The sequence below is a fragment of the Pantherophis guttatus genome, chromosome 3 (genome assembly GCF_059756535.1).
Source record: "Pantherophis guttatus breed Tessera chromosome 3, ASM5975653v1, whole genome shotgun sequence".
In the NCBI taxonomy this organism is placed as follows: Eukaryota; Metazoa; Chordata; class Lepidosauria; order Squamata; family Colubridae; genus Pantherophis; species Pantherophis guttatus.
Genome location: NC_142065.1, coordinates 119,554,113 through 119,579,146, shown reverse-complemented (window position 1 = coordinate 119,579,146; position 25,034 = coordinate 119,554,113). Strand labels below are relative to the sequence as shown.

At 38.6% G+C, this 25,034-nt stretch overlaps 1 protein-coding gene across 1 annotated transcript; it reads left to right on the top strand.

Moving 5' to 3' along the window:
- Positions 1-19: 19 nt before the first annotated feature.
- IK (IK cytokine) lies at positions 20-24,139 on the top strand. The gene is made up of 20 exons (XM_087891226.1): positions 20-1,365; positions 2,954-3,020; positions 3,943-4,035; positions 4,503-4,562; positions 4,853-5,020; positions 5,104-5,218; positions 5,889-5,959; positions 6,054-6,100; positions 6,576-6,739; positions 6,833-6,941; positions 7,324-7,363; positions 7,765-7,972; positions 8,671-8,689; positions 9,188-9,268; positions 14,921-14,999; positions 15,618-15,675; positions 16,495-16,583; positions 22,990-23,098; positions 23,551-23,585; positions 23,870-24,139. Exons 1-20 carry the CDS (start codon positions 1,350-1,352, stop codon positions 23,895-23,897), a joined length of 1,656 nt encoding a protein of 551 aa, XP_087747352.1. The 5' UTR covers positions 20-1,349; the 3' UTR covers positions 23,898-24,139.
- The last annotated feature ends 895 nt before the right edge of the window (positions 24,140-25,034 follow it).

Genomic DNA, 25,034 nt, shown 5'->3' with positions numbered 1-25,034 from the left:
TATAACAGTTTGAAGAGATACAAAACTCATATCTTTTTCTTAATTTAAAGCTGTATCTGGCTGCCCAAGTTCTGGAACTGAAAACTGAAAACTAGAATCATAGGACTGAAAGGGACCTTGGAGGTCTTCATCCCTGGAGGTTTGTAAGAAAAGACTGGACAGCCGCCTATCTGAAATGATGTAGGGTCTCCTGCTTGAGCAAGGGTAGGAGACCTCCAAGATCCCTTCCAGATCTCAGCTCTATTCCGATTGATTGTTCTTCTAGCCGAAATTCCTGCCCAAGGTAGGAAACCCTATTGCAAACCGAACAGATGGCTGACCAATCTTTTGTTGAAGACTGGAGCACCCACAACCCCAGGACGCAAACCATTACACTGATTAATTGGTCTCACTGTCAGGAAATTTCTCCTTAGTTCCAGTTTGGATTTCTCTCTTACTAGCTTCCACCGATTGCTTCTTGTTCTGCTCTGGAGGTCTTTGGTGCTTTGGAAAATAAGTTGAACCTCTCTTCTCTGTGACAGCTCCTCAAATACTTGAAGACAGCTCTCATGTCGCCTCTACTGCTTCCCTTCGTTAGACTAGATATAGCTCAATCGTTCCTCGTTCGGTTTAGCCTTCAGACCCCTTAGCATCTTTGTTGCTCTTCTCTGCACTTTCTACGATACTGGGATCTAGCGTTTTTTACTACGCATAGAAATCAGCGAAAAATTAGAAGAGCAGCGATGGAACGGCTGATTTATGTAGAAAGAAATGCGGCTGCAAAGCGAGATTAACATTTTTGTAAGCAACCAAACAGGGCTTAATAGGCCCAGGTCATCCAAAATCCGAAAGATCGATTAGATTGTATCTTTGCAGTCTATATCGCAAAGTCCTCTATAAACGTTATATATTGTTTTAAAAAGTGATGCATTTAAGTTTATAAACATTTAGGCAGAGAACCCGCAAAGCCGTTGAAATCAACTTACAAAATAGCCAAGTTCATTTAAAGTTCCCTCAACCTGCAAAAAGTGATGTTTTTCAGTGTTAAAATAAGACTTGATGAAAATGGGTGTTTTTGCTGCAATCTGTTGAATAGACATGCTGAAGTCTTAGATTTGCCTGTTATTTTTAATGAGAGATCATTGAAAGAAAGGCTAAACTTGATTCTGAAACTGAACCCGGAAATAGTCTATCTCGATGAGACTATGGATGAACTATAACATATCTCTAAGCTCCCGGAGAGTTTCCGCGCAGTGCACTGCGGGTTAAAGGTGCCTTCCCTGCGCGGTGCCTTGTGGGAAAGAGGCAGAGATCCGTGGAGCTTGTTCGTCACCTCAGTTGGAGCCGTTTATATCTCAAGAGAAGCGACAATGCCGGAGCGAGACAGTGAGTGTCACCTTAAAGCCTGCGGGGGGGGGCGGGGGGGGGTGAGAGGGAGTCGGCGAACTGGCCTCGGACTTTTTGTTGCTGGCCTCCCTTTTCAAATAAAGGGCCAGCGAATATATTCTGAGGGATCTATGGCAGCCTGCTGTCCCTTCTCTGTTTTATTCTTGAGTGGCCGATGGGCTCAATCCATACAAAGGGGGCTGGGAGGGGGTCTTGTCTCCCATGTGATGGGTACAACAAAGCAATCCCTAATGAACGAGGGACCCTCTCTCTGAAAAGAATGGACGGCCATACAGTAGGGGGCTTTTCGATTCTAATTACTGCTTTGAGGGGGGGAGCTTTATAGAGTCAGATGGGGAAAAGACCATTGTGTGAAACCCAGCAGGAAGGTACAGCGATAACAGAGACTATTTTTTTCCTTATCTTAATTTTTCAAAATTTAAACCTTCACAAATATAAAGTCCTCTTCTCACTTGAATTTTTCATCAAAACACCTTGGTCTTTTTATTTTGTACATAATAATATATTATCTGTAGGAATAATAATATTTGTGTCTTAAAATTTCTACCAGAAATTGATGATTTGTGATTTGTTTGCTAAATTCTTGCAAAACATGCCACACTTTTTCCTAAATTGTATATTCTCTACTTTGCTCTGTATGGTACTACATTGGATATAAAAAAGGCGAATTTTCAGTCGGGAAACCTGAGGAAAAAATGAAGAGAAAAGCAAGGGTTACTTACACGAAGTACTACCTGTTCAATTACAATTTCAGAATTGAATATGATCACTATCATCAGTTTCTATTTCTTATTGGAATTCATTTTTATGGACTGGTGAAAACCAAAGTTTTGTTTGTATGGGAATTATTTTTCACCCTTTTATATTTTACTTTACCTCTTGATTTTTCTAAACATGGCCAGATTCTTAAGCACTTATGTATTATAATGCTTCTGTGGGATTTATACACATGACTTTTGGGGAATCTCTCGTTTCTTCTGTCTTCAAGGAATCCCGAAGCAATTCCAAATAACTATAGGTATTGCAAACAATCATATTACTTTCTGCTATTCCCTTGATTTTACTTGCATAGAAAATCTTTGGTTGCAATTTCTTAAGGAAAAATTTCTGGTAGAAATTTTAAGACACAATCTTAATATTCCTACAGATAATATATTATTATTTATTTAATAATATAATTTATTATGTACAAAATAAAAAGACCAAGGTGTTGTGACGAAAAATTCAAGTGAGAAGAGGACTTTATATTTGTGAAGGTTTAAATTTGGAAAAATTAAGATAAAGAAAAAAATAGTTTGTTATCGCTGTACCTTCCTGCTGGGTTTCACACAATGGTCTGTAGACTGCAAGAAAGCTAATACTGTTCTGGGCAAGTACTTTCTTGAATCTCTTAATTTTTCCACACTGTTAAATTTTGGAACTGGCTGAAAATCAGTTGCATATAAGGTATTTCTTAATATTATTTCTCTGCAGATATTTTCTGTATGAAAAATGTCACAATAGATTATTCGACTGAAATGTATACTTATCTTTCAGATATGTTATGTTGACATAATTCTCTTTCTAGGTGAGCCATTCTCTAACCCTTTAGCCCCAGATGGCCATGATGTGGATGATTCTCATTCTTTTCATCAGTGAGTAGAGCTTTTAATTGTATTTTAAGATACAGCTTTCAGTATTACAGACCAATTTTTTTCCCATATACATTGCTAAGGGAATCGAGCACATTTTCCTCCAACAGTAGGGTTTCCGTATCCTATACATAGAACTTTGAAGATTGCTAATTGTTCTCACACTTGTGTGGAATGCAAAATGTTAGCAGTACCACTTAATATGTATAGGATCGGAATCCCTGCTTCTATCTCCAATTTATACGGAGGAAAAGCAAGCCTTGTCATAGGAGGGATCTTTGTCAGTGCTGATTGGAATACATTGGCAAGCAAAAACTTGGGCATATTAGCTAATGAGATTACAAAGGGCCAAAATAGTGTTTAATGTTGTAAGCTGCCTAGAATTGCCTTGCAACAAGATGGCAAACAAATTTAATAAATAAATAAATGATAGATAGATAGATAGATAGATAGATAGATAGATAGATAGATAGAGGCATTTTATCCAGTGTACTTTTGATAATGAAATAAAATACCATCTGACCAAGCAAACAATAAGGGTCCAGTAATGTATTGTGCTTTGGACCTGTAACATTTTGATTTTTTCTAGATCTCTCTGTTTTTTCTGACCAATTTTCATGCTATAATCAGTGAGCAAATCAAGAGACATCACAAAGTAATTTTCTTACTAGCAGGGATTGTGGCAAATCTATATACAGTGTATGGGTATAGTAAGTGAATATTGTATAGGGGCATTTAGTTTTTCTTTCTTAATAAATTATGTACTATGAGTTGCACATTTTTGCAGTATTTCAAATGCTTTAATTTCTCTAACCTTTTCAGAGTCATTTGGAGTCAGGTGGCATACAAATTTAATGAATAATTATAGTCAGTAGTTACTTATTCTGTTTTTATGCACTTTTATAAGCAATTGTTTTTGTGATAGGTCTAAATTGACCAATGAAGACTTTCGTAAGCTTCTTATGACTCCACGGGCAGCACCAACATCTGCACCACCTTCAAAATCTCGCCATCATGAGTAAGCATGCAATTTTTGTACTTTTTATCAAATTTACCAAATACATTTTAGCTGATGCATAACTATCTTATACTAGTTCTAATTTAATCTCGTTATCTATAAAAAAAATACATGCATAACTAATATATCAAAATAATTGAAATACACACACAATAAATGCTAAAATCAAGACTAGACTACTTGAATAAATAAAATTTGCAAAAAAAAGTAATGTTTTTCAGAGAATGTCATGTACATTTTATCCATGTAGGAATCCTGAAAAGTAAGATTTATTAGTTTTTATAAACTGGCTACATGATGATGTTATTATTTTGAAAGCATTTTTCCTGAAGGCATTTATGGTTTCCTCTGAGGTGAATAAAGAGTAAACCTTCATTATTGCTAATATTATTTTGGAATTAGAATTTACATTTTATTGCAGTTTAATCATAGAATATTATGAATATTTTTATTCTTGTTCTTTTTAGAATGCCCAGAGAGTACAATGAAGATGAAGATCCAGCTGCCCGGAGGAGAAAGAAAAAAAGGTAATAGAGACTGGTTCCTGAAGTTTCCAAAAGAGCTGATGCATTTTTGAACTGGAGGAAGAACATATTGCTGGATAAATGGAGCTAATAATTTTGCTTCTCTTTTAGTACTTAATATAAGCATGAATCAGACAATATATATGTTATTTCTCTGTATGACTAATGTAGGTCTAGGTTAACAATGAAACGAAAGTGGCAATCAGCATTACTGGTGTTTAAAAAGTATTCTTAGAATACCATGTTTTGTTTGCTTAATTTATTTTGGCCTTTTTTCTTTTTTAAAATGTCAGCTATTATGCAAAACTACGCCAGCAAGAGATTGAGCGAGAGAGGGAATTGGCTGAGAAATACAGAGACCGTGCCAAGGAAAGACGCGATGGTGTCAACAAAGATTATGAAGAAACAGAACTAATCAGTACAACTGCCAATTACAGGGCAGTAGGACCCACTGCAGAGGCGTGAGTACAGTCACAGTTATTGCCATTCTGGCTGGAAATACAATATAGTGCTTACCTTAAACCATTTATTTTTATTGTACTAGGGATAAATCAGCAGCAGAAAAGAGGCGGCAATTGATTCAGGAGTCCAAATTCTTGGGTGGTGACATGGAACACACTCACTTGGTGAAGGGACTTGATTTTGCTTTGTTGCAAAAGGTGAGCCAGAAAATGCAACAGTGCATAACAATTCACATCTTAAGGAAGTTCTTGCCCTTATTTGTGCTGCTGCTCTACCTAAAAATATTCCATATATCTAAGGGGTTGGGGTTTTTTTGTGTAATTTTTCCTATCTTTTTCTCAATTATATAATTGCAGAAATTGGTTGAAATAAAGAAGAATTTGTTCAGGGTTATTTTTCAGTGGTTGCTACTAAAGTATATTATATCAATTACATATTTTGCATAGAATACATATATTTCATGTATGAAATATCTGCATTAAACATCTAAATAACCTTTTTTCCATTTGCCACTACTTACTTCTCCCTCTCTCCTTAACCTTCCTTGCCTCAGCAATCCTGAGAGCATGGAAGATTGCTTTTTCTTGGTTGCTAATAACAGTAAGTAAATAGTACTTTTGAACAAGGCTATTATGCAGGGAGATATTTTAAATTTCCTGATAAGTTATGAAGTTTTTTTTCCTGCTGCTCATAACAGTGGAAAAACAATGGTGGCTGACCAGCTGGGTGGTAGTGGAAAATGGTAGATTCAGATCTGCAGACAGTGGTGAAGACCTGTTGGGAGCCAGAAGTCTGTTCCTATTTAATCTTTTCGGAATCTATATTAATAAAATAATACAATTTTAAAGGAAATGTATTTCTATTCAGGTACGGGCAGAGATTGCCAGCAAAGAAAAAGAGGAAGAAGAACTAATGGAAAAGCCCCAAAAAGAAACTAAGTAAGTAGGGATAAGAGAGTTCTGACCTATGAGATTTTAGGCTGAAAGAATAGTAGTCCAGCTACTCACATGTATTTCATTGCTTCTTTTCTAGGAAGGATGAAGATCCAGAAAATAAAATTGAATTCAAGACTCGCTTGGGTAAGGTTGTTCAAACATTTTATTTATTAGATATACATTCTATTTTTTTCTCCAGATGCTTGTGGTAACATATATAATGCCTTCCTTCCATTTTTTTTTCTGTCCAACAACAAGAAGGCCTGTGATGTAGGTCTGGCTGAGAGAGACTCATCCAGAGTCACCCAATGAACTTCTGTGTTTGAGAGTGAACTTGGATCATCTTGATCTTAGTCCAACTTATATATTTTTTACCTAGAATTAGATGTTATGAACATGTACTGTGAGCAAGTTTATTCTGTTTCTATGAGTTCTTAAATAACCTGAGGGTGAAAATATTTTTTTTTTCTAGGCTTGGGTTTATGTGCTTTGAAGAATGGCTTATTGGAGCAATGGCTGCAGTGTCTTGGTTTTAGTTCTGACAATATCATAAAAACATACTGTGGCTTGTTTAGCTTAATGTATTGTGTAAATATTCATGAATCCTCTTTTTTGCTAGGCCGTAACATCTATCGGATGCTATTCAGGAACAAGGCATATGAGCGGAATGAGCTCTTCCTGCCAGGGCGAATGGCTTATGTGGTGGATCTTGATGATGAGTATGCTGACACAGATATTCCCACAACTTTGATTAGAAGTAAGGCTGATTGTCCAACCATGGAGGTAATTGACCTTATTGCTGTGGTAATGCTTTATGAGCATTATATGTCGTATATGAGTTATCAGAGTAGTGATTCCTGTGATTTATCCTTCTAGGCCCAAACCACATTGACTACAAATGATATTGTAATTAGTAAACTGACTCAGATTCTTTCCTATCTGAGGCAAGGCACTCGTAATAAAAAGCTCAAGAAAAAGGATAAAGGTAAGCATATGTGTTTAGAATTCAGACTTGCATATCTCATTTTACATGATGAACATTAAAAATTAACATTCTGTTAACATTTGATTGTCAGAATGGTAACGGAGTACAAAACTTAGATTTTACATTGCCCTATATGTTGATGTTTCACATTAGGGTGGAAAATTTGTTTAAGATGGGGATTATTTCTTTTTCAATCTGAGGAATAGACACTTGCATGATCAAAGGGTGAAAAGATTAAAATAAATTGGGTATCATATCATATAAAAATGCACCATTGATGAAATGCTACAAGACATTTGCAAAAACATATTTTTATCACCTAAAAGAAATAATGTACCATAGGTACAGAAGTAAGTGTAGTCTGATTGCTCTGTATTTGTAGGGAAACTGGATGAGAAGAAACCCCCAGAGGCAGACATGAAGTAAGTATAAGTACATAAAGTGCTTATCCTTTGGGGTTGGATCCTTCTCATTGTATTTGGAACTATTTTCAGGAAGCTGCTGCATTCTTGCATGGTCCTCAGTTTGGAAGGAAGAGACAATGTCTCCTGCATGAGCAGGGGGGTTGGACTAGATGACCTCCAAGATCCCTTCCAACTCTGTTACTGTTACTTCGAAAGGCTGCTTAAAGTGAACTAATTTGGCTTCCCCTTCAGGGTTCAGGAGCTGAATTGTTTAAAAAAGAAGATATTACCACCTTGGAAGCAAAAATGTTTAATAGAAAGGAATAATTTATGATCAGTGATTCTTATGCCATTTTCTGAGACTTATGTGTATTTGATTTATCTTTTGCCTTTTTAATATGTGCTTGTCTGATGAAAAGTATTTTTGAAGATATTGGTGATTATGTACCGTCGGCGGCAAAAGTGCCACGAGAAAAGGAACGAGAGAGATACAGGGAACGGGACCGAGAACGGGAGAGAGAGAGAGACAGGGAACATGAGCGAGATCGTGAACGGGAGAGAGAAAGGGAACGTGAAGAGGAGAAGAAGAGGCACAGCTACTTTGAGAAACCTAAAGCTGATGATGAGGTAAGCACACATCTATATCTGTCTGTCTGTCTATCTATCATCTATCTATCGCATAAAAGTGAGACTTTGTCAGGCCCAAAATTCAGTTAAGTTTAATTCTTTACTTGCTTACACCGAATGGACAGGATCTTGCCAAACTAAAACTGTAACATTCTAACCTACTAGATGAATCCTAAGAGATTCTAGAGTGTGGTTACCCTGAGCCTCTTTCTCCCCCCTCCCTCCAATGTGGGATTGTCTAGGCCTCTATCTGGGAAAGTGCTTATTGCCAAAACTCTCCCCCACTGCTCCTGCAGGTGACATTCCATCACAGATATTGTGTTTTCTGTGGCTCTTTGATCAGGACTGTGTATTACCATTATAAAACAGTTTTGAAATCTTTTGTAACTTTAATGTAGTTACAATAAGTAAATGGAAACAGTGAATTAAATTGAATATTATTTGTACAAAATTGTCAGTAAAATTGTAGAAATAATGGTCTTGTAGTATTTTACTCTATTCTCAAGTACTTCTCAGATGTTAGTTGCAGAGGTACATGAACTTTCAGCTTCTTCTCAGTATCTGGCACGTGGGCACAAAATTCTGCACTATATGCATCTTTTGAATTCATGGAACAGTTTATCTTACGTTAAGTAACTAGCCTTCATCTTGATTGTTTATTTTGAAAGTAATGTGTTTATTTTCTTTTCTCCATTTAGCCTAATGATATAGACAAAGGTAAGTTCTTAAGTTAACCTTGATTTAAAAACTGGCTGCAAGCAGGAAAAATACGATTGCTAAACAAAGTATCTCTGCAATTGCAGATTTAAGAAGAAACAAGTTTTATCCCAGTCATTCAATATCACTAGAGATTTATCTCCACTGAATATTTAGAAAATCTAATACAGTATGACTGGGATTCTTTTTTTAGCTTGATGGCTAGCCATGCAAGAAAGATCTTTAAAAACATATATTTTAGTTTGCTTGTATGATTATTTCCATATTTGTGGTGAATTTAAAGGCTGATTTACATATCACAATAAGCTAACACTGACTTTTTTATATCCCTTAAATTTTGGATTTACTGATTCCAATCTCTATACAGTAATGGCACGCAATCAAGAGGATCTTCTATGTCTCCTTATCTCCTCTTAGTTTTCAATAAGATTCAGCTGGAACAGTATTATTTCTATCAAACTGGTCAATAATTTCTTTCTTCTTTCTCCTTTTTTTCAGGACCTGGCTCAGCCAAAGAGTTGATTAAATCAATCAATGAAAAGTTTGCTGGTGCTACTGGCTGGGAAGGGACAGAACCATATCCTTTACATCTGTATACTGAAGGAGGGATTCTAGGTTTAGCAGCTGCTGTAGGGTTTTTGGTAAAACAGATGTCTTTTATATAAATTTCAACCTTTATTTAAAAAATATTTTGCTTTTGTATCTTGAGAAAGCTCCAAAAGAACACCATACATGTAGTCCAAGACTTAAGATGACATTTGAAACCAGAATCTTGATGGTCCATTGAAATAGTTGTTAAGAGAGATCTTGCATGACTGCTTTGCTCAATGACTGCAATCCTGGCACTCTGGGTTGCAGTCATTAAGCAATCTTGCAAGTTGTTAAATGGAGGAGTCCCAGGTAAGGAATGCAAGGTTGCCTCAGGAGTGGGGGAGGCCCTAGGAGCCCAGTGTAGGCCATGTGTGAGTTTGGCTAGGTGCTGCAGTGCAGTACAAAACCACAACCACTTCAGGAAGCCTCAGCCAGCCCAGCCCAACCTTACAATGCGGCATTCAGTGTCATTGCCAGGGTTGGTCCTGGAGTAGAGGTCTGGGGTCTTCACAATCTTGGCCAGCTGCTGCTGCTCCCAAATTTCAACTTCAGCCCTCATGCTGCCACTGCTGTTGAGAAATACTGTCTCAAGCTCCACACTGTGGCCAGCCACCCTGCATTCTACTCCGCTTCAGTTGTGTTTCCCATGCTGCTGATTGCCAGGATGCCAGCATAGAAAAGATAGGAGCCATTCTCTTAATACTTCAGACGTTTCCCTGATTTTTCTTTTTTTCTTTTTTTTTTTCCATTTCCCACATATGGGGCTGATTGGTGCTGGTGTGGCTGGCTGCAGTATGGGGCTTGAGATAGCAATTCTCTATGGTAGAGGCAGCATTGAGATTGAAATTGAGGCCTAACAGTAGGACAGCTGGCTAAAACTGTTGAAGGCCCTGACCTTTATGTAGGATTGTACCTCAGGGATTGGGGGGGGGGGAATTGCAGTGCCCATGTGGTTGTAAGTGCAGGTGGGCTGGGCTGCCAAGCATCCAAATTTTGATCACAAGACTGCAGGGGTGCTGCAGTGGTCATAACTTTGGGCACAGTTGCAAGTCCATTTGGCACTGTCATAATTTTGAATGATCATCATATGAACGGTTGTAAGTCAAGGACTGCCATTAATATATGGTCTATGGCAGTGGTCCCCAACCTTTTTATCGCCGCGGCCCGCTGAGCGCGCGCAGGGGTGGGGACACGGCCCAGGAGCCTTTGCGCAGGCCCATTGCGCACGGCCCAGGAGCCTTTGCGCAGGCCCATTGCGCACGGCCCAGGAGCCTTTGCGCAGGCCCATTGCGCACAGCCCAGGAGCCTTTGCGCAGGCCCATTGCGCACGGCCCAGGAGCCTTTGCGCTGCAGCGTTCCTGTCCCCCGGCCGCTGCGTGGCCCGGTGCCAGGTACTCCACGGCCCGGCACCGGTCCGCGGACCGGGGGTTGGGGACCACTGGTCTATGGAAATATACCATATTTTCCGGCGTATAAGACGACTTTTTAACACATGAAAATCTTCTCAAAAGTCGGGGGTCGTCTTATATGCCGGGTGTCGTTCTCCTGTAACCAGGCAGACCAGCCCGAAAGGCTCTGACGAGCCTTAAATGGCTCTGGCGATCCCAGCTCTGACGATCCCAGCTTTGCCTGCTAATCAGGCAATTCAGCTGGGATCGCCAGAGCCATGGAGAAGAGAAAAACTTTTCCCCCTCCAGCTTGCTTACCTTAGCTCAGTGGTTGGGGGTCAAACAACCCTTTCACAGGGGTTTTGATGGTGGTGCAATACAGAAAAACGAGCGCAGCCCTCGCCATCCGGAATGAATGGTGCTGTTGTGGCGGTGGGGGAGGGGGCGGCAGAAGCGGGAAGAAGCGGCGTTTGCGATGGCTGGAAGCTGTGGGAGTGAAGCACTACTTTCATTTGTACGGCAGCAGCATTCCGCCTTGGTATATTTGTGTCAGGAGTGGCGCAAGGCAGCCTTTGTTTCCTGCTGCCTGGGACTCAGAGTGGTAAATGGCGTCTGATCCGGAGAGCTGCTGGATTTTGCTCTCTAATCCGGATGCCAAATCGGCCCCCTGCAAACTCTCGTCTCTCGAGGAGCGCTCCCTGAAGCGGGCTGGAAACTTTGGTTGGACTGCTTGAGAGAGGAGAGCTTGCAGGGGGGCGATCTGGTGTCTGCAATGGAGAGCAAAATCCAGCTTTTTCTCTCAGCTGTAAGAGCGCTGTAAGAGCGGCAGCCCTCATCTCCTAATGCTTGGGACTCGGAGTGGTAAATGGTGACTGGTCCGGGGAGCAGCTGGATTTTGCTCTCTAATCTGGATGCCAGATCAGCTCCCTGCAAACTCTCGTCTCTCGAGGAGCGCTCCCTGAAGCGGGGCTGGGAACTTTGGTTGGACTGCTTGAGAGAGGAGAGCTTGCAGGGGGGCGATCTGGTGTCTGCAATGGAGAGCAAAATCCAGCTTTTTCTCTCCGCTGTAAAAGCGGCATCCGGCTTTTTCTCTCTGCTGTAAGAGCGCTGTAAGAGCGGCAGCCCTCATCTCCTAATGCTTGGGACTCGGAGTGGTAAATGGTGACTGGTCCGGGGAGCAGCTGGATTTTGCAGTCCCAAGCATTAGAAGATGAGGGCTGCCGCTCTTACAGCGCTCTTACAGCGGAGAGAAAAAGCCGGATGCCGCTCTCCATTGCAGACACCAGATCGCCCCCCTGCAAGCTCTCCTCTCTCAAGCAGTCCAACCAAAGTTTCCAGCCCGCTTCAGGGAGCGCTCCTCGAGAGACGAGAGTTTGCAAGGGGCCGATCTGGCATCCAGATTAGAGAGCAAAATCCAGCTGCTCTCCGGATCAGACGCTATTTACCGCTCTGAGTCCCAAGCAGCAGGAAACAAAGGCTGCCTTGCGCCGCAAATATAGCAAGGCAGAATCCTGATGCTGCACTTTCAGCAGACAGATGAGGGCTGCCTTGGCCATCGGCTGGCGCAAATATACCAAGGCGAATGCTCATGCCGCACAAGTTCAAGTAGTGCTTCGCTCCCACACTTCTTCCGGCCCTCAGTCTCTCAGGGAGATGCTTGACTTCCTCTGAGCCCCAAGACACTGGCTGGCCCATGAGATGAGAGAGAGAGAGAATGAGAGAGAAAGAGAGAGAATCAGAATGAGACAGAGAGAGAAAGAGACAAAGAATGAAAGAGAGAGAAAGACAGAATGAAAGAGAATGAGAGAAAGAGACAGAGAGAATCAGAGAGAGAGAGAGAGAGAATGAGAGACAGAGAAAGAGACAGAATCAAAGAGAACCAAAGAATCAGAGAGAGAATGAGAGAGAGGGAGAGAAAATGAGAGAGAATCAGAATGAGAGAATCAGAATGAGAGGGAGAGAGTGGGGAGAGAGAGAGAAAGAGGGGGAGAGAGAAAGAATGAGAGAGAAAGAGTGGGAGAAAGAGAAGGAGGGAGAGAGAAAGGGGGACAGAGAGAAAGAGAATGAGAGAGAGTGGGGGGAGAGAAAGAGAAAGAGAGTGGGAGAAAGAGAGAAAGGGGGGAGAAAGAATGAGAGAGAAAGGGTGGGAGAGAGAAAGAATGAGAAAGGGGAGAGAAAGAAAGAGTGGGGGAAAGAAAGAATGAGAAAGGGGGAGAGAGAAAGAAAGAGGGGGGAGAGAGAAAGAGAGAATGAGAAAGAGTGGGAGAGAAAGTAAGAGAGAGAGAAAGCGAAAATGAGAGAGAAAGAGAGAATGAGAGAGAAAGAGTGGGAGACAGAGAGAGAGAGACAGAGAGGATGGAGAGTGCCTGAAGGACCCCATCCCGTACTGGGAGTCCAGGTACTTCAGCAAGCGGGGCACTGGATTCGTATTAGTGGTCTGTGAAATTTAAAATTATGAAGTTGGTGGTCCCTGAGGTCCAAAAGGTTGGGGACCCCTGGCCTAAGACCATCGGAAAACACATATTTTTGATGGTTTTAGGAATAACTTTATCGTTGGGGGTCACCACAACATGAGGAACTGTATTAAAGGGTCGCGGCATTAGGAAGGTTGAGAACCACTGCCTTAGCTGCTTGCCTTGCTTCGCTTGCCTGAATCCATTCCATCAGCAAGCAACTCCCTGCCTGCAACCAAGCAGGCAGGGAGTTGTGGACTTCAACTCCCAGAATTCCTCAGCCAGCAAAACAAAGCTGGCTGAGGAATTTTGGGAGTTGAAGTCTACAAGTCTTAAAGTTGCCAAGGTTGGAGACCCCTGTTCTATTGGGTATGGTAAGTTTTTTCCCCCTTTGGGATCTTTAAAAAAAAATAGTTAATTGGGGGTTTTTTTAGTTCTTTTTTAGACCTAGTCATTTAAAGTTTAGGAAGTTTTAAATTTAGCTTTCATATAAAAATAAAAATAAAATAAAATAAAATAATATTTGTGCAGCTTTCTGAGATTTAGTGTGTTTCTGTAGTGTTTCACTCTAACTACACAAACACACAAAATCTCACAAAGCTGTATGTGGAATTTTGTGTGTGTAAAGTGTGAAAGTTGGGTTTTTGGGCTTTTTGTGGCTGTGTGAAGTTCCTGCTTGTTGCAGGGGCCATTTTGGGTCTAGCACAGCTACTTTTACATTGTGGATGAGCCAGTTGTGTTGTGTTGTGTTGTGTTGTGTTGTGTGTGTGTAAAGCGTGAAAGTTGTTTTTTGGGGCTTTTTGTGGCTGTGTGAGGTTCCTGCTTGTTTCAGGGGCCATTTTGGGTCTAGCACAGCTGCTTTTACATTGTGGGTGAGCCAGTTGATGTTTTTTTAATTTTTATTTGGTGTGCGTTGGAAGAGGGGTAGTCTTATACGGCGAGTATAGCCCAAACCCTATATTTTAACAGGAAAATTTGGGGGTCGTCTTATACGCCCAGTCGTCTTATACGCCGGAAAATACGGTATATAAAAAATCCTTGCTTAATGACCAGTTGCTTAGTGACCTTTTAAAGTTATGACAGGCACCCCCTGCAAAGCTACATACAACCCAGTTCCAAAGTTCTGACAGTTGCATATCCTATGTGATCACATGATTGCATTTTAGGCATTTGGCAAGCAGCACAGCTTTATAGCTGGTCACAGTGTTCTATAGTCATGTGACCACAATTTACGAAGTTTTATGCTGGTTTCTGGCCTTTTTGTCCAGTTTCCAGTAGAAAACACCCATAGCTTCAGAGTGATTAACTTAAAAACCACAGTATTCGCTGCTACAACAAAAGTTATAAAATTGGGCCAGTTATATGGGTACCATGACTTACAACTGTTAGGACTTAAGAATTGAGTCCTACAGCTTGGTCTAACTCCTGAGGGAAAGCTCGGATCTGAATATGGAGTGTGTTTTGGACTTTTCAGACCTTGGGGAACAGGAATATGTGTTTCTTTTTCAAAACAGCTCTGTCTCAAGAGTGACGTTTTCTGGCTGAAATGAGAAATTCCAGACTCCATTACAGTTGTATGTTGAAGGCTACCTATTGTTTCCAGTGGAGTGACTGGAAGAGATTCTTGGCTCCAGTGAAATTGATGTGCTTGTTAGTATAGCTTGTGAGAAAGAAAATATTGACTGAACAGCTTAAGACCTTTTTAATATTCTGCTTGTTCTCGAATTCATGGTACTTGCTTATTAGATAGAGACAATCTTGTCCTTTTCAAGACTTTTGTTCCTTATCCTTTAATACATTAAAAAAAACTGAAGATAAAAAGCAACTGGGTGATTTCTTCGGAATGCTAAACAGCTATGCTGAATGCTACCCTGCAACGTAAGAATATTATGTATTCAACATTCAGAGGACTACTGATATAGGAAGAGAAGTAACATCAGCAAGTTTTAAAATTTTGGAATAGTGGAACATAAATTTCAAATTAAAAAAACATTCAGACCAGGAATGTGAAATCTTTTTGGCTCAAGGACCATGCACATTTTCTTGGCAAATTTTGACAAAATAAAAGCATTTATGTATTTAAAATGTCAGGGCCAGAGGCTGATAGGGCTAATTCATTATCATATGCACATGCTTGGAAAATATTTGGCCTTATACTGAAGCATTAGTAAAATCTAGCTAATGAAGTTAAATAGTTTGTAGATATTCAAAACAGTCTTGCAATTGTTTTCTATCAGTGTGCGCATTCACATACAATACATTTGCTACTCAACTGAGTTATAAATGGGCACAGTAGTGGGCTAGGAGAATATAACTTTTTTGAAATAGTCTACTATATAGATGCTGACTGAAGTCCAATTTTTCAGTATTAGATTTTACCACATATATAGAATATAAACTAAGCAGAGAATTCCAGATTTGTTACTGCTGTATCTCAAAATATAACTTTGAATGGGATTGTAAATATAGTTACTGCCAATTTTGTGTTTTTCCTAGAATGGATGCCATGGCTGTAGATAGTGATGAAGAAGTAGATTATAGTAAAATGGATCAGGTATACCATCGATAATTTTAAAATAAGTATTTTTCTATGGTGTAATATTTCCATAATGAGTCATTTGGAATCTGCATACTATTAAAACTCTACATGTTTGTGTGTAACCTTTAACAACAAAATGGTACATCATAGGGCAATAATTTTTGAACCAAGGTACCTCAAATGGATTAACTTATAGATTGTTGTCACAATTCAGAATCCATTACTCTCATGCAATTGAAATTTGGCAAATGTTATAAAACATTTTATGACATAATACAAAATGACATAAACCACCTCCTGTGGTCAATTGTGCTGTACAGTTCAACATGGGCTATTTTCAAGGCAGATACATCTCTGAATATCTCCCTGAATATTTAAGTTTTTTTTGTAGTGAAGGCAGAACATTAGCTCTGCCATTGCTGAAAGCATTGAGGAATCTGATAAGGAAATAGATTTGAAAAGCTGACCCAATGGATCAGCTTTGTCTAGTATATATTTATATTGAAATTTTTCATGGGAACCTGGCAACTTTAACTTTCTAGCTTCACTTGCAGCTGAATAAGGTGCCACAATGGATTTTACCATGTGAGATAAAATATTTTAATGCTTTTGTCTATATATGTGTGTGTGCATATCCACTGCAAAAATTCTCTAGTCTAGATACTTTATTCTTGGAAGGTAACATTTTTGTTTATTTTTCTGCATCAAAATTAGTGATTAAGTATTCTAAAATATGGAGCATTCAAAATCAGTTTCCTTTACTTTCAGCCTAAAGTGGTACAGTTGTTTTTACTACATAATTCTACTACATTTGTCTTTTTCTCCTTCCCCAAGGGAAACAAAAAAGGACCTCTGGGTCGCTGGGACTTCGACACACAAGAAGAATATAGCGAGTACATGAATAACAAGGAGGCTTTACCTAAGTGAGTTTGCAAGTTGTTTTTAAGAGTAGGAAGATAGACGGTATTATAGGATATATTATTTATAAATAATAGGATTCCAGAAAACCCTTAAGACCTGTCTCTGTCCCCAGGCCGAGGGTTAACGTGATGTGATATATTAATTGTACCCCTGTCATATTATTTGTATTGCACTCTTTGTTCTAGTTGTTTCAGTCTGGGCTTCCTGTTATGTGGTTTTTAACTATTTTATCTTTTTATGGATTTTATAACCCACCCAGAGTTTTCTGGAATGGGTAGCCATATTAAGTTAATTAAATTCAGACTTCCGGTTTCCCTGTCTTTGGCGACGGCGGCGCCTTTTGAAGCTCCGCCAGCCCCGCCGCCCGTAGAGCCGCTCCGAGACGAGGAAGCGGCTCGAAAACTTCCAAATCCGTAGGATTGAGGAAGAAGAGATCGCAGGGCACAGGTCGAGCCCCTGCAACCCCCCAGGGAAGTTTCTGGGGAGAGAACAGGCGTGGCTCCCTCCCAACCTGCTGAAACTCCGGGCGACGTGGGACGATTCTGCTTTCGCAGAACAAGCCGGCTGCAGGAAACTTAAAGCGAAAAGAACCAGCTTTAATAAACAGCGAAATTACCTGAATCCTGAAACTTGGAAACGCAAGTATTAGCGCTTTGTTGACTTTTTAAACTGAGAAAAATGCGAATGAGTGAAAGTGCTTTGAAAAAACATGGCGCTCAGCCTTAGAGTTAACGAGCCAGCGAGTGTGGATTGGTGAAGTTATCTTGTTTTGTTACAAAGTTTCCAAGTTGCTACAAAGTTGCCTTGTTTGTAATAAGAGAAACAAGTGGAAAATTTCTCCCTTTTCAATACTTGACTTTGCTTTACTTCAACCTTTATTTGATTAAATCTGGGGGACTTTTTTAGAAGTCTTTGTGCAGGAGGGAAAGGAAAAGGAACTTCCCTCTTTAGAAAAACTAGATCACGTGGCAGGATGGCTTCAAAGAAGCAGGAAGGGAAGGTAACGGGGGGGGATCCCCCACACACAAACATGAAACGCAGCCTCCCCCTGCTCAACAGCTACAGACTCAGAAAAAAGAATTTGATGTGGGAGATTTAAAAGAATTTATTTCTAGAACTCTGGATGACAAATTTCAAAAATCTCAACAGGAGATACATGATAAACTTCAAAAATCACATCAGGAGTTTATGCAGGAAATTAATGAAGTTAAAGATATGGTGAAACAGAATCAAAACAAGGTGACCAAAAAAATATCAGAAGTGGCATCTGGCCTGGCAGAATTTATTGGGAAAGTTGATTTTAAAGTTGAAGAACTTAAATCAGAAGTTAATGTTAAGATGAAAGACAATGATTATAAAATTGCTGATGTTGACAATAAAATGCAAAGAGTTGAAAACGAGATTGTCATGATACAATTCAGGGCAATGGAGTTTGCTATACGGCTTCGAGGAATTCGAGAGGAGGAAAGACAGGATTTGAGACAAGTTTGTTCTGAGGCCCTGGCTAAGATTTTACAAGTTAATCCAGATGTGGTTTTTCACAAAATAGACAAAATTTACAGAGTGAACTCTTGGGTGGCCAGACAAAGACAATTACCTAGAGATGTGGTCATATATTTTACAGATAGAGAAATAAGAAACGATATCCTGCAAAAATCCTTTTACACTTCTGTACAAGTGGGGGGCTCACGAATTGGAATTTATAAAGAATTGCCTCCTAAAATGCTGAAAGCTAGAAAAGAATTTGGCTTTCTTGTTAAGGAATTGCAAAATTTACAGATACCTTTCCGGTGGGACGCACCAGTTGGCATAATTTTCAGATACAAGGGAGAAAGATACCGTTTGAATACCGTGGAGAAGGCACAGCACTTCTACACTACTATTCTTAAGGAAAGAACACCATCTCCACGTACATCTACAGTTTTGGAGATTAAAGAGAGTGAAGAGAAGCAACCTCAACGAGAACTGCAAGAACAGTCTAAGCAGGAATTAGAAGAAGTGCAAGGTGCAGAAGGAGGTTTTCTGGATGAGCCCCTGCTGGAATCTTCTCCAATCTTGGACCCGGTTCGGATGATTGAAGTTAAGGATCAACGTATAACTCGAGCTCAAGCTAAGTTACTTAAACAAAAGCAACAACAACAACAGGAAAGACAAGACAAGGAGGCAGATAAGAGTACTGCACAAGAGACTGGAGCTATGGGAGGAGCAAGATCGAAGCTTTCGGATGACCTTCAATTATTTTGCTCTTTGCTCCAGAAAGAGGCTGATGATGTTTAAGTGTTTATCCTGGAATGTTAATGGGTTGAATTCAGCACAGAAAAGGAAGAAATTATTTACATATCTGAAACAATTTAATAATGATATAATTTGTTTACAAGAAACGCATATCACAACTCAAGATCAAAAATATTTGATAAACTCCAAACTAGGAACACATTTTATATCTTCAACTTCGCAAAAAAAGAATGGTGTGGTTATTTATGTAAATAAAAAGTTAACAGCTAAAGTTATAGAAACAGATGAAGATGGTAGGTTTGTAGCAATTGAATTGTCTATAGCAAATGGCCAAATTCTTCTGATTGGGATTTATGCTCCCAATCAACAACAGGACTATTTCTATAAGATGTTACATACTAAAATATTGCAATGGGATTACAGATCTATTTTAATTATGGGAGACTGGAATGGAGTAATCGACTCTAAATTAGATAAAAAGAGTTTGGCAAAGTCTAGAATCAGATTACCACAGACCTTTTTTGACATGAAAGAAGATATGGAACTAAAAGATGTTTGGAGAATACATAATCCAAAAGAATTGGACTATACTTTTTTTTCTGATAGACACAGATCCTTCTCTAGGATTGACTTTATTTTGTTGACAGATGATTTACTTGTTAAGACAAAAAGAACAAAGATTTTTCCAAGAACTTTGACTGACCATAGCCCAGTATGGATAGAAATTGAGATGGACAAGGTTGAGAGACGATCTTGGAGATTAAATGAGAATTTGTTTAGATATGAAAAAAATACAACAGAACTTAAAAAGCATTTGAAAGAATTTTTTGAAATAAATTTGAATAAAGGTACCCCAATTGAAATTGTGTGGGATGCAAGTAAAGCTTATATGAGAGGGGTACTTATCTACATGAACTCTAAACATAGACTGTTCCGACAAAAGAAAAGATCTGAACTGGAAATAGAAATAAAGAATAAAGAACAGTTACTTATTAAAAATCCAACAGATGAAAGAATACGTAGTGCTATAAAACTTTTGAAAGACCAATTTCAAATGCTTATGGCGGAACAAGTTGCAACAAACTTACAATATGCGAAGCATAACACATTTTGTAACGCTAATAAATCGGGCAGATGGTTGGCTTACACATTGAGGAAAAAACAAAGTATATGGACTATTGATAGTATTGATATTGGAGGGAAAGAAATCTTTCAACAAAAATTAATTAAAGAAGCTTTTGTGGACTATTATACCAAATTATATGCTAAAGAGGAGGTGCAGAATGGACATATAGAAAAATATTTAAACGATAAAAGAGTTACAAAAATTACTGATCAACAAAAGGAAAGAATGAATTATCCTATAACAGAGGAGGAGATAATAGTAGCAATTAAACAGTTAAAAACAGCCAAAGCTCCTGGCACGGATGGTTTGACTGCAGTGTATTACAAAACTTTGCAAGCTGAAATGGTGGAACAACTTAGAGATTTATTTTGCAATATTCAGCAAGGGGGTAAAATACCCCCATCATGGACAACAGCTTACATATCTTTGATACCAAAAGAACAAATCGGTCCTAAAAAACCAGAGAACTATAGACCAATATCTCTTTTGAATACAGATTATAAAATTTTTGCGAAAGTACTAGCCAACAGGTTGATGCCAGTAATTCAAAAGGTGATTCATGATGATCAAGCGGGATTTATCGAGGGCAGATATATGAAGGACAATGTAAGGCAAGTAATAGATTTATTGGAATATCTTGAGAAGAATAAACAGATCCCTGCAGTGCTGGTCTTTTTGGATGCAGAGAAGGCCTTTGATAGAGTGGATTGGAATTTTCTATTAAAGACTTTGAAAAAGATGGACTTTGGGGATCAATTTATACAGGCGATTTCGGCAATTTATCAAGAGCAAAAGGCACAGATCATTATTAATGGAAGTCTGACAACAGAGTTTAAAATTGAAAAAGGAACAAGACAGGGATGTCCGTTGTCCCCACTTTTATTTATTTTAACACTAGAAGTCTTGCTAAATACAATACGGGACTCTAATATCTTGAAAGGTATAAAGATTAGGCAAGAGGATTACAGAATAAAGGCATTTGCAGACGATCTGGTTGTTACCCTATCACAACCAATGGAATCAATAATCTTGATGAAGGACATTATACAAGACTATGGTAAAGTTTCAGGTTTTAGATTGAATCCAAAAAAGACTAAAATGATAGCTAAAAACATGACACAAGATCGCAAACATGAGCTTGAAAGGAGGGCAGGTTTTGAGACTGTACCTAAGGTAAAATATCTAGGAGTTCAGGTTGCAGAATCAAACATGAAATTGTTTCAAAATAACTATGAGGTGTTGTGGCGAGAGGTGCAGAAAGATATGGAGACTTGGAAAAAACTGCAGCTGTCTCTACTTGGAAGAATAGCAGCAGTTAAGATGAATATTTTGCCAAGATTTCTTTTTTTGTTTCAAATGATTCCGGTGCTCAAAAGTGATAAACAATTGAAAGTTTGGCAATTTGGAGTGAATAAGTTCGTCTGGAACGAGAAGAAGCCGAGAGTGAAATTGAAAATTATGCAAGATGTTCCAGAAAGAGGAGGTCTCAAACTTCCAAACCTACAGCTATATTATGATGCAGCAGCTTTAACTTTAACAAGTGATTGGTTTGGAAGTAAAAAGGCTGGAATATTGAATGCATAAAGTTTTGATCTTGAATTTGGATGGCATGCTTACTTATTTTATGATGACAAAGTTGATAAAGTATTTAAAAGTCATATACTTAGAGACTCTTTGATGAGAGTTTGGAAGAAGCATCGACTCAAATGGGATTATAAAATACCGCTATGGCTGGATCTTGGTCATACTTTGTGGAATACAAATATAATGTCACTCGGGGGGTTTTTATACAAAGAGGTTCTTTTTACAGATGCGGGCAGATGGCAGCTGAAGACATTGCAGACACTGTTGGATGAAGGGATTAATTTAACTTGGTTACAATATAATCAATTACAATTGAGATGGAAAGAGGACCAAAAAACTGGTATTATGTTGCATGAGGAAGAATTGGTTAGACATATAAGAGAGAAAGGTCCAATGCATATCAAAAGGCTTTATAATGTTTTGCTAGAAAGGGACTCAGAAACTGAATTAGTTAAAGATTGTATGATTAAGTGGGCACAAAATTTTGAAGAACCAGTGATGTTGGAAACATGGGAAAAAATTTGGGTTCAGAATGTTAAATTTACACAGTCACAGAACCTGAGGGAAAATTTCTATAAAATGTTTTATAGATGGCATTTAGATCCCAAAAAGTTGTCATGTATGTACCCTAATGTTCAGCCAAAATGTTGGAGATGTGAATGTTTGGATGCTACGTATTATCATGTTTGGTGGACCTGTAGGAAAGTTAAGGCTTTTTGGATAAAAATTTGGTGGGTCATGCAGAATGTTTTGAAGAAAAAAATTCAATTTTCTCCACAACTGTTTTTATTGGGTATAGTTAAGGGTTTTACATGGGGTGAAATAAAATTGATATTGTATATGATAACAGCAGCAAGATTGTTGATGGGTAAATACTGGAAGAATGAAGCTTTGCCCACTATCGAGGAATGGACTTTGAAGATGGCCAGTTTTGCAGAGATGGCGAAGATTTCAGCATATTTAAAAGATTGTTCACAAGAGACTTATGAATGGGAATGGAAAAAGTGGATAGAATATGTTCAGAACAAATATCAAACTAGAAAGTATCAAATAGCTTTTATTTGAAAATAATGTATTGGAAATATTTTAATGTAATGAGGTAAAGAAAAAAATTATACAGGGGAGGGAGGGGTTCAAGTTTATATATAAGTGTTATATTAAGGGTTTTTTATGAGTATGAGTATATTATAGGGAAGTCTGGGGGGAGGGGAGGGTTAGGGAGGTTGGGAAGTCTGGGGGGGAGGCGGGGGGGAAAAGGGTGAAAATGTAATTGTAAAACTTTTGCAATAAAAAAAAAGTTAATTAAATTAAAATTATTACAACTAAATTCGTACTACATTTTGTAGAATGCCTCTCAGGATGCCTCATGTAAAAGCTGAGAAAGTAGATCTTAGTTTTTTTGCATCAAAACTAGCTGAATCACAAATTCCCCATCTGTACTTGACTTGTTCCTTTTATTTTAGAGCAGCGTTCCAGTATGGAATCAAGATGTCTGAAGGCCGTAAGACACGTCGTTTCAAAGAGACCAATGACAAAGCTGAACTAGATCGGCAGTGGAAAAAGATTAGTGCAGTAAGCATCTTAAGCTATATTTATTTAATAACATTTGTTTTGTCCAGCATAGGTTGTAGTTTTCTTTAAGGTTTTACACACACACTTACAGTGTGTGTAAAGGATTTTACATTTGGAAAGGATTGTGTTCTGCTATTTCATTCAGTTTCATGCATAGAAATAGGATATATTTTTAGGTCCTTGCAATTCTGTGTCAGGGCTTTCAATCAGAATGTGACACCTAATAGCTTCTTTATGATCAAAATTCTGATGCCTAAAAGTTATCTTTATATTGTGGGAGCAAACTAAACTTATTCACGTGTGCAATAGAATCAGTATCCATTCTACCAGAAAGCAGCTGCTCTATTTGATTTTCCTGCTGTTCACATGATCTTTTGCTTGAAAGTTAGGCATTCCAAAAATAAATGCTTTAATGTCATATACAGAATACAGTGATTGTATTCTCTTTGCAGATCATTGAAAAAAGAAAGAAGATGGAGGCTGATGGGTTAGTATAATTGCTTTCACTTGAAAAGTTAATGTGATGTGAAAAGTACACATGGAGCCATCTCTCTCATATATGTTACCTTGTATGTATTCAGCAAAGTCCAGCTACTCATTTGCAGGAGATACAGTACATGGGTGGTCGGAAGAATATTAATTACTTTACCTTCTGCATTTTTTTGTTCTAAGATATGCTTTGTTTTTAATACTGTATGTTTTGTGTGTGTATGTGTGTTTTCTGCTAAAATGCCCCATTTTACAGCATTTCATATAAATGTCTAATTTCAGGGTTGAGGTGAAGAGACCAAAATATTGAAGCTGCCAGGAGGCTTTGATTCCTTCAGTTGTATTCCGAAAGCTCAGCTCTAGTGGAGATTTGATTCTGATGGAATAGTCACTGGAACAAGCCCACCTTGCTTCCTGCTTACATGTCAAAACGAAGGGCAGCACCTGATTGCAGTGAAACTTTTTAGATACTTTTTTCCTTGTCTACAGCACATCTTCCCCAGGGGCTTGCACTTTGGATTTGTACTGCAATAAAAAAATTGTTATAATGTTTATGTTAGAGTTCTTATTGTGCTCCTTGAATGCATGACATTATGGGGCAGGTACAATTTAGGAGGGTTTTTTTTTATACAGAATGCAATATGAATGTTCTTGTCAGTAGTGTTTGCTATGTAGAAATACATATGAATTTACATAGTATATTCTGCCTATTAGGAAAAATCCTTTATTTCCATTGTTACTTACTATTTCTGAAAGTTTCTGCCTGTCTTGAACTCCCTCAAACATTGTCATCTTGTGGGACCAAGGAAGTATGCCTTCTCTGCCACTGCCCTCTGGAACAGCATCCTCCCGGACACCAATAGCAGCCTTTCTCACACATTTTTCACAAATCTCACACATTTACCATTCAATAACTGTAATTTATTAAATATGTAGAGAATAGCAACACTGACAAAAAAAAATTAATCTTTAACTATTGGAATCCAACAACAAATAGGAAAACTTGCAGAAAGCTTAAGAATGGAAAGCTGTAAAACCAATCTTTAAAAATTATTAGTGGGGATTAAATAACTGATATTTTCAGAGCTAATGCTGTAAATCCTTCAGTGGAAAGTATTATTGCCTCTTCATTCATGATCATTAAGCAAATATTTGCATTGTTTACTATTTATATTGGATTAATATTCTATTAGTTTTAAAGACTTAATTGTGGCAATTTTAGTTCTTCGTTTAATTAAAATATTTGCATCTTATTATTTATTATTGCTGCTAACTCTGGGAATCCAAATATACAGTTTAAACAGTTTAAAAAACATGAAGTATGACAATGCAATCCAGACTAAAAACAACCATACTACTAAAATCTTAAGAGTGCTCTAGCAGGGATGTCAAACTGGCGGCCCATGGGCTGGATGCATCACACGCAGGCTACGTCCACTCCGGCTCG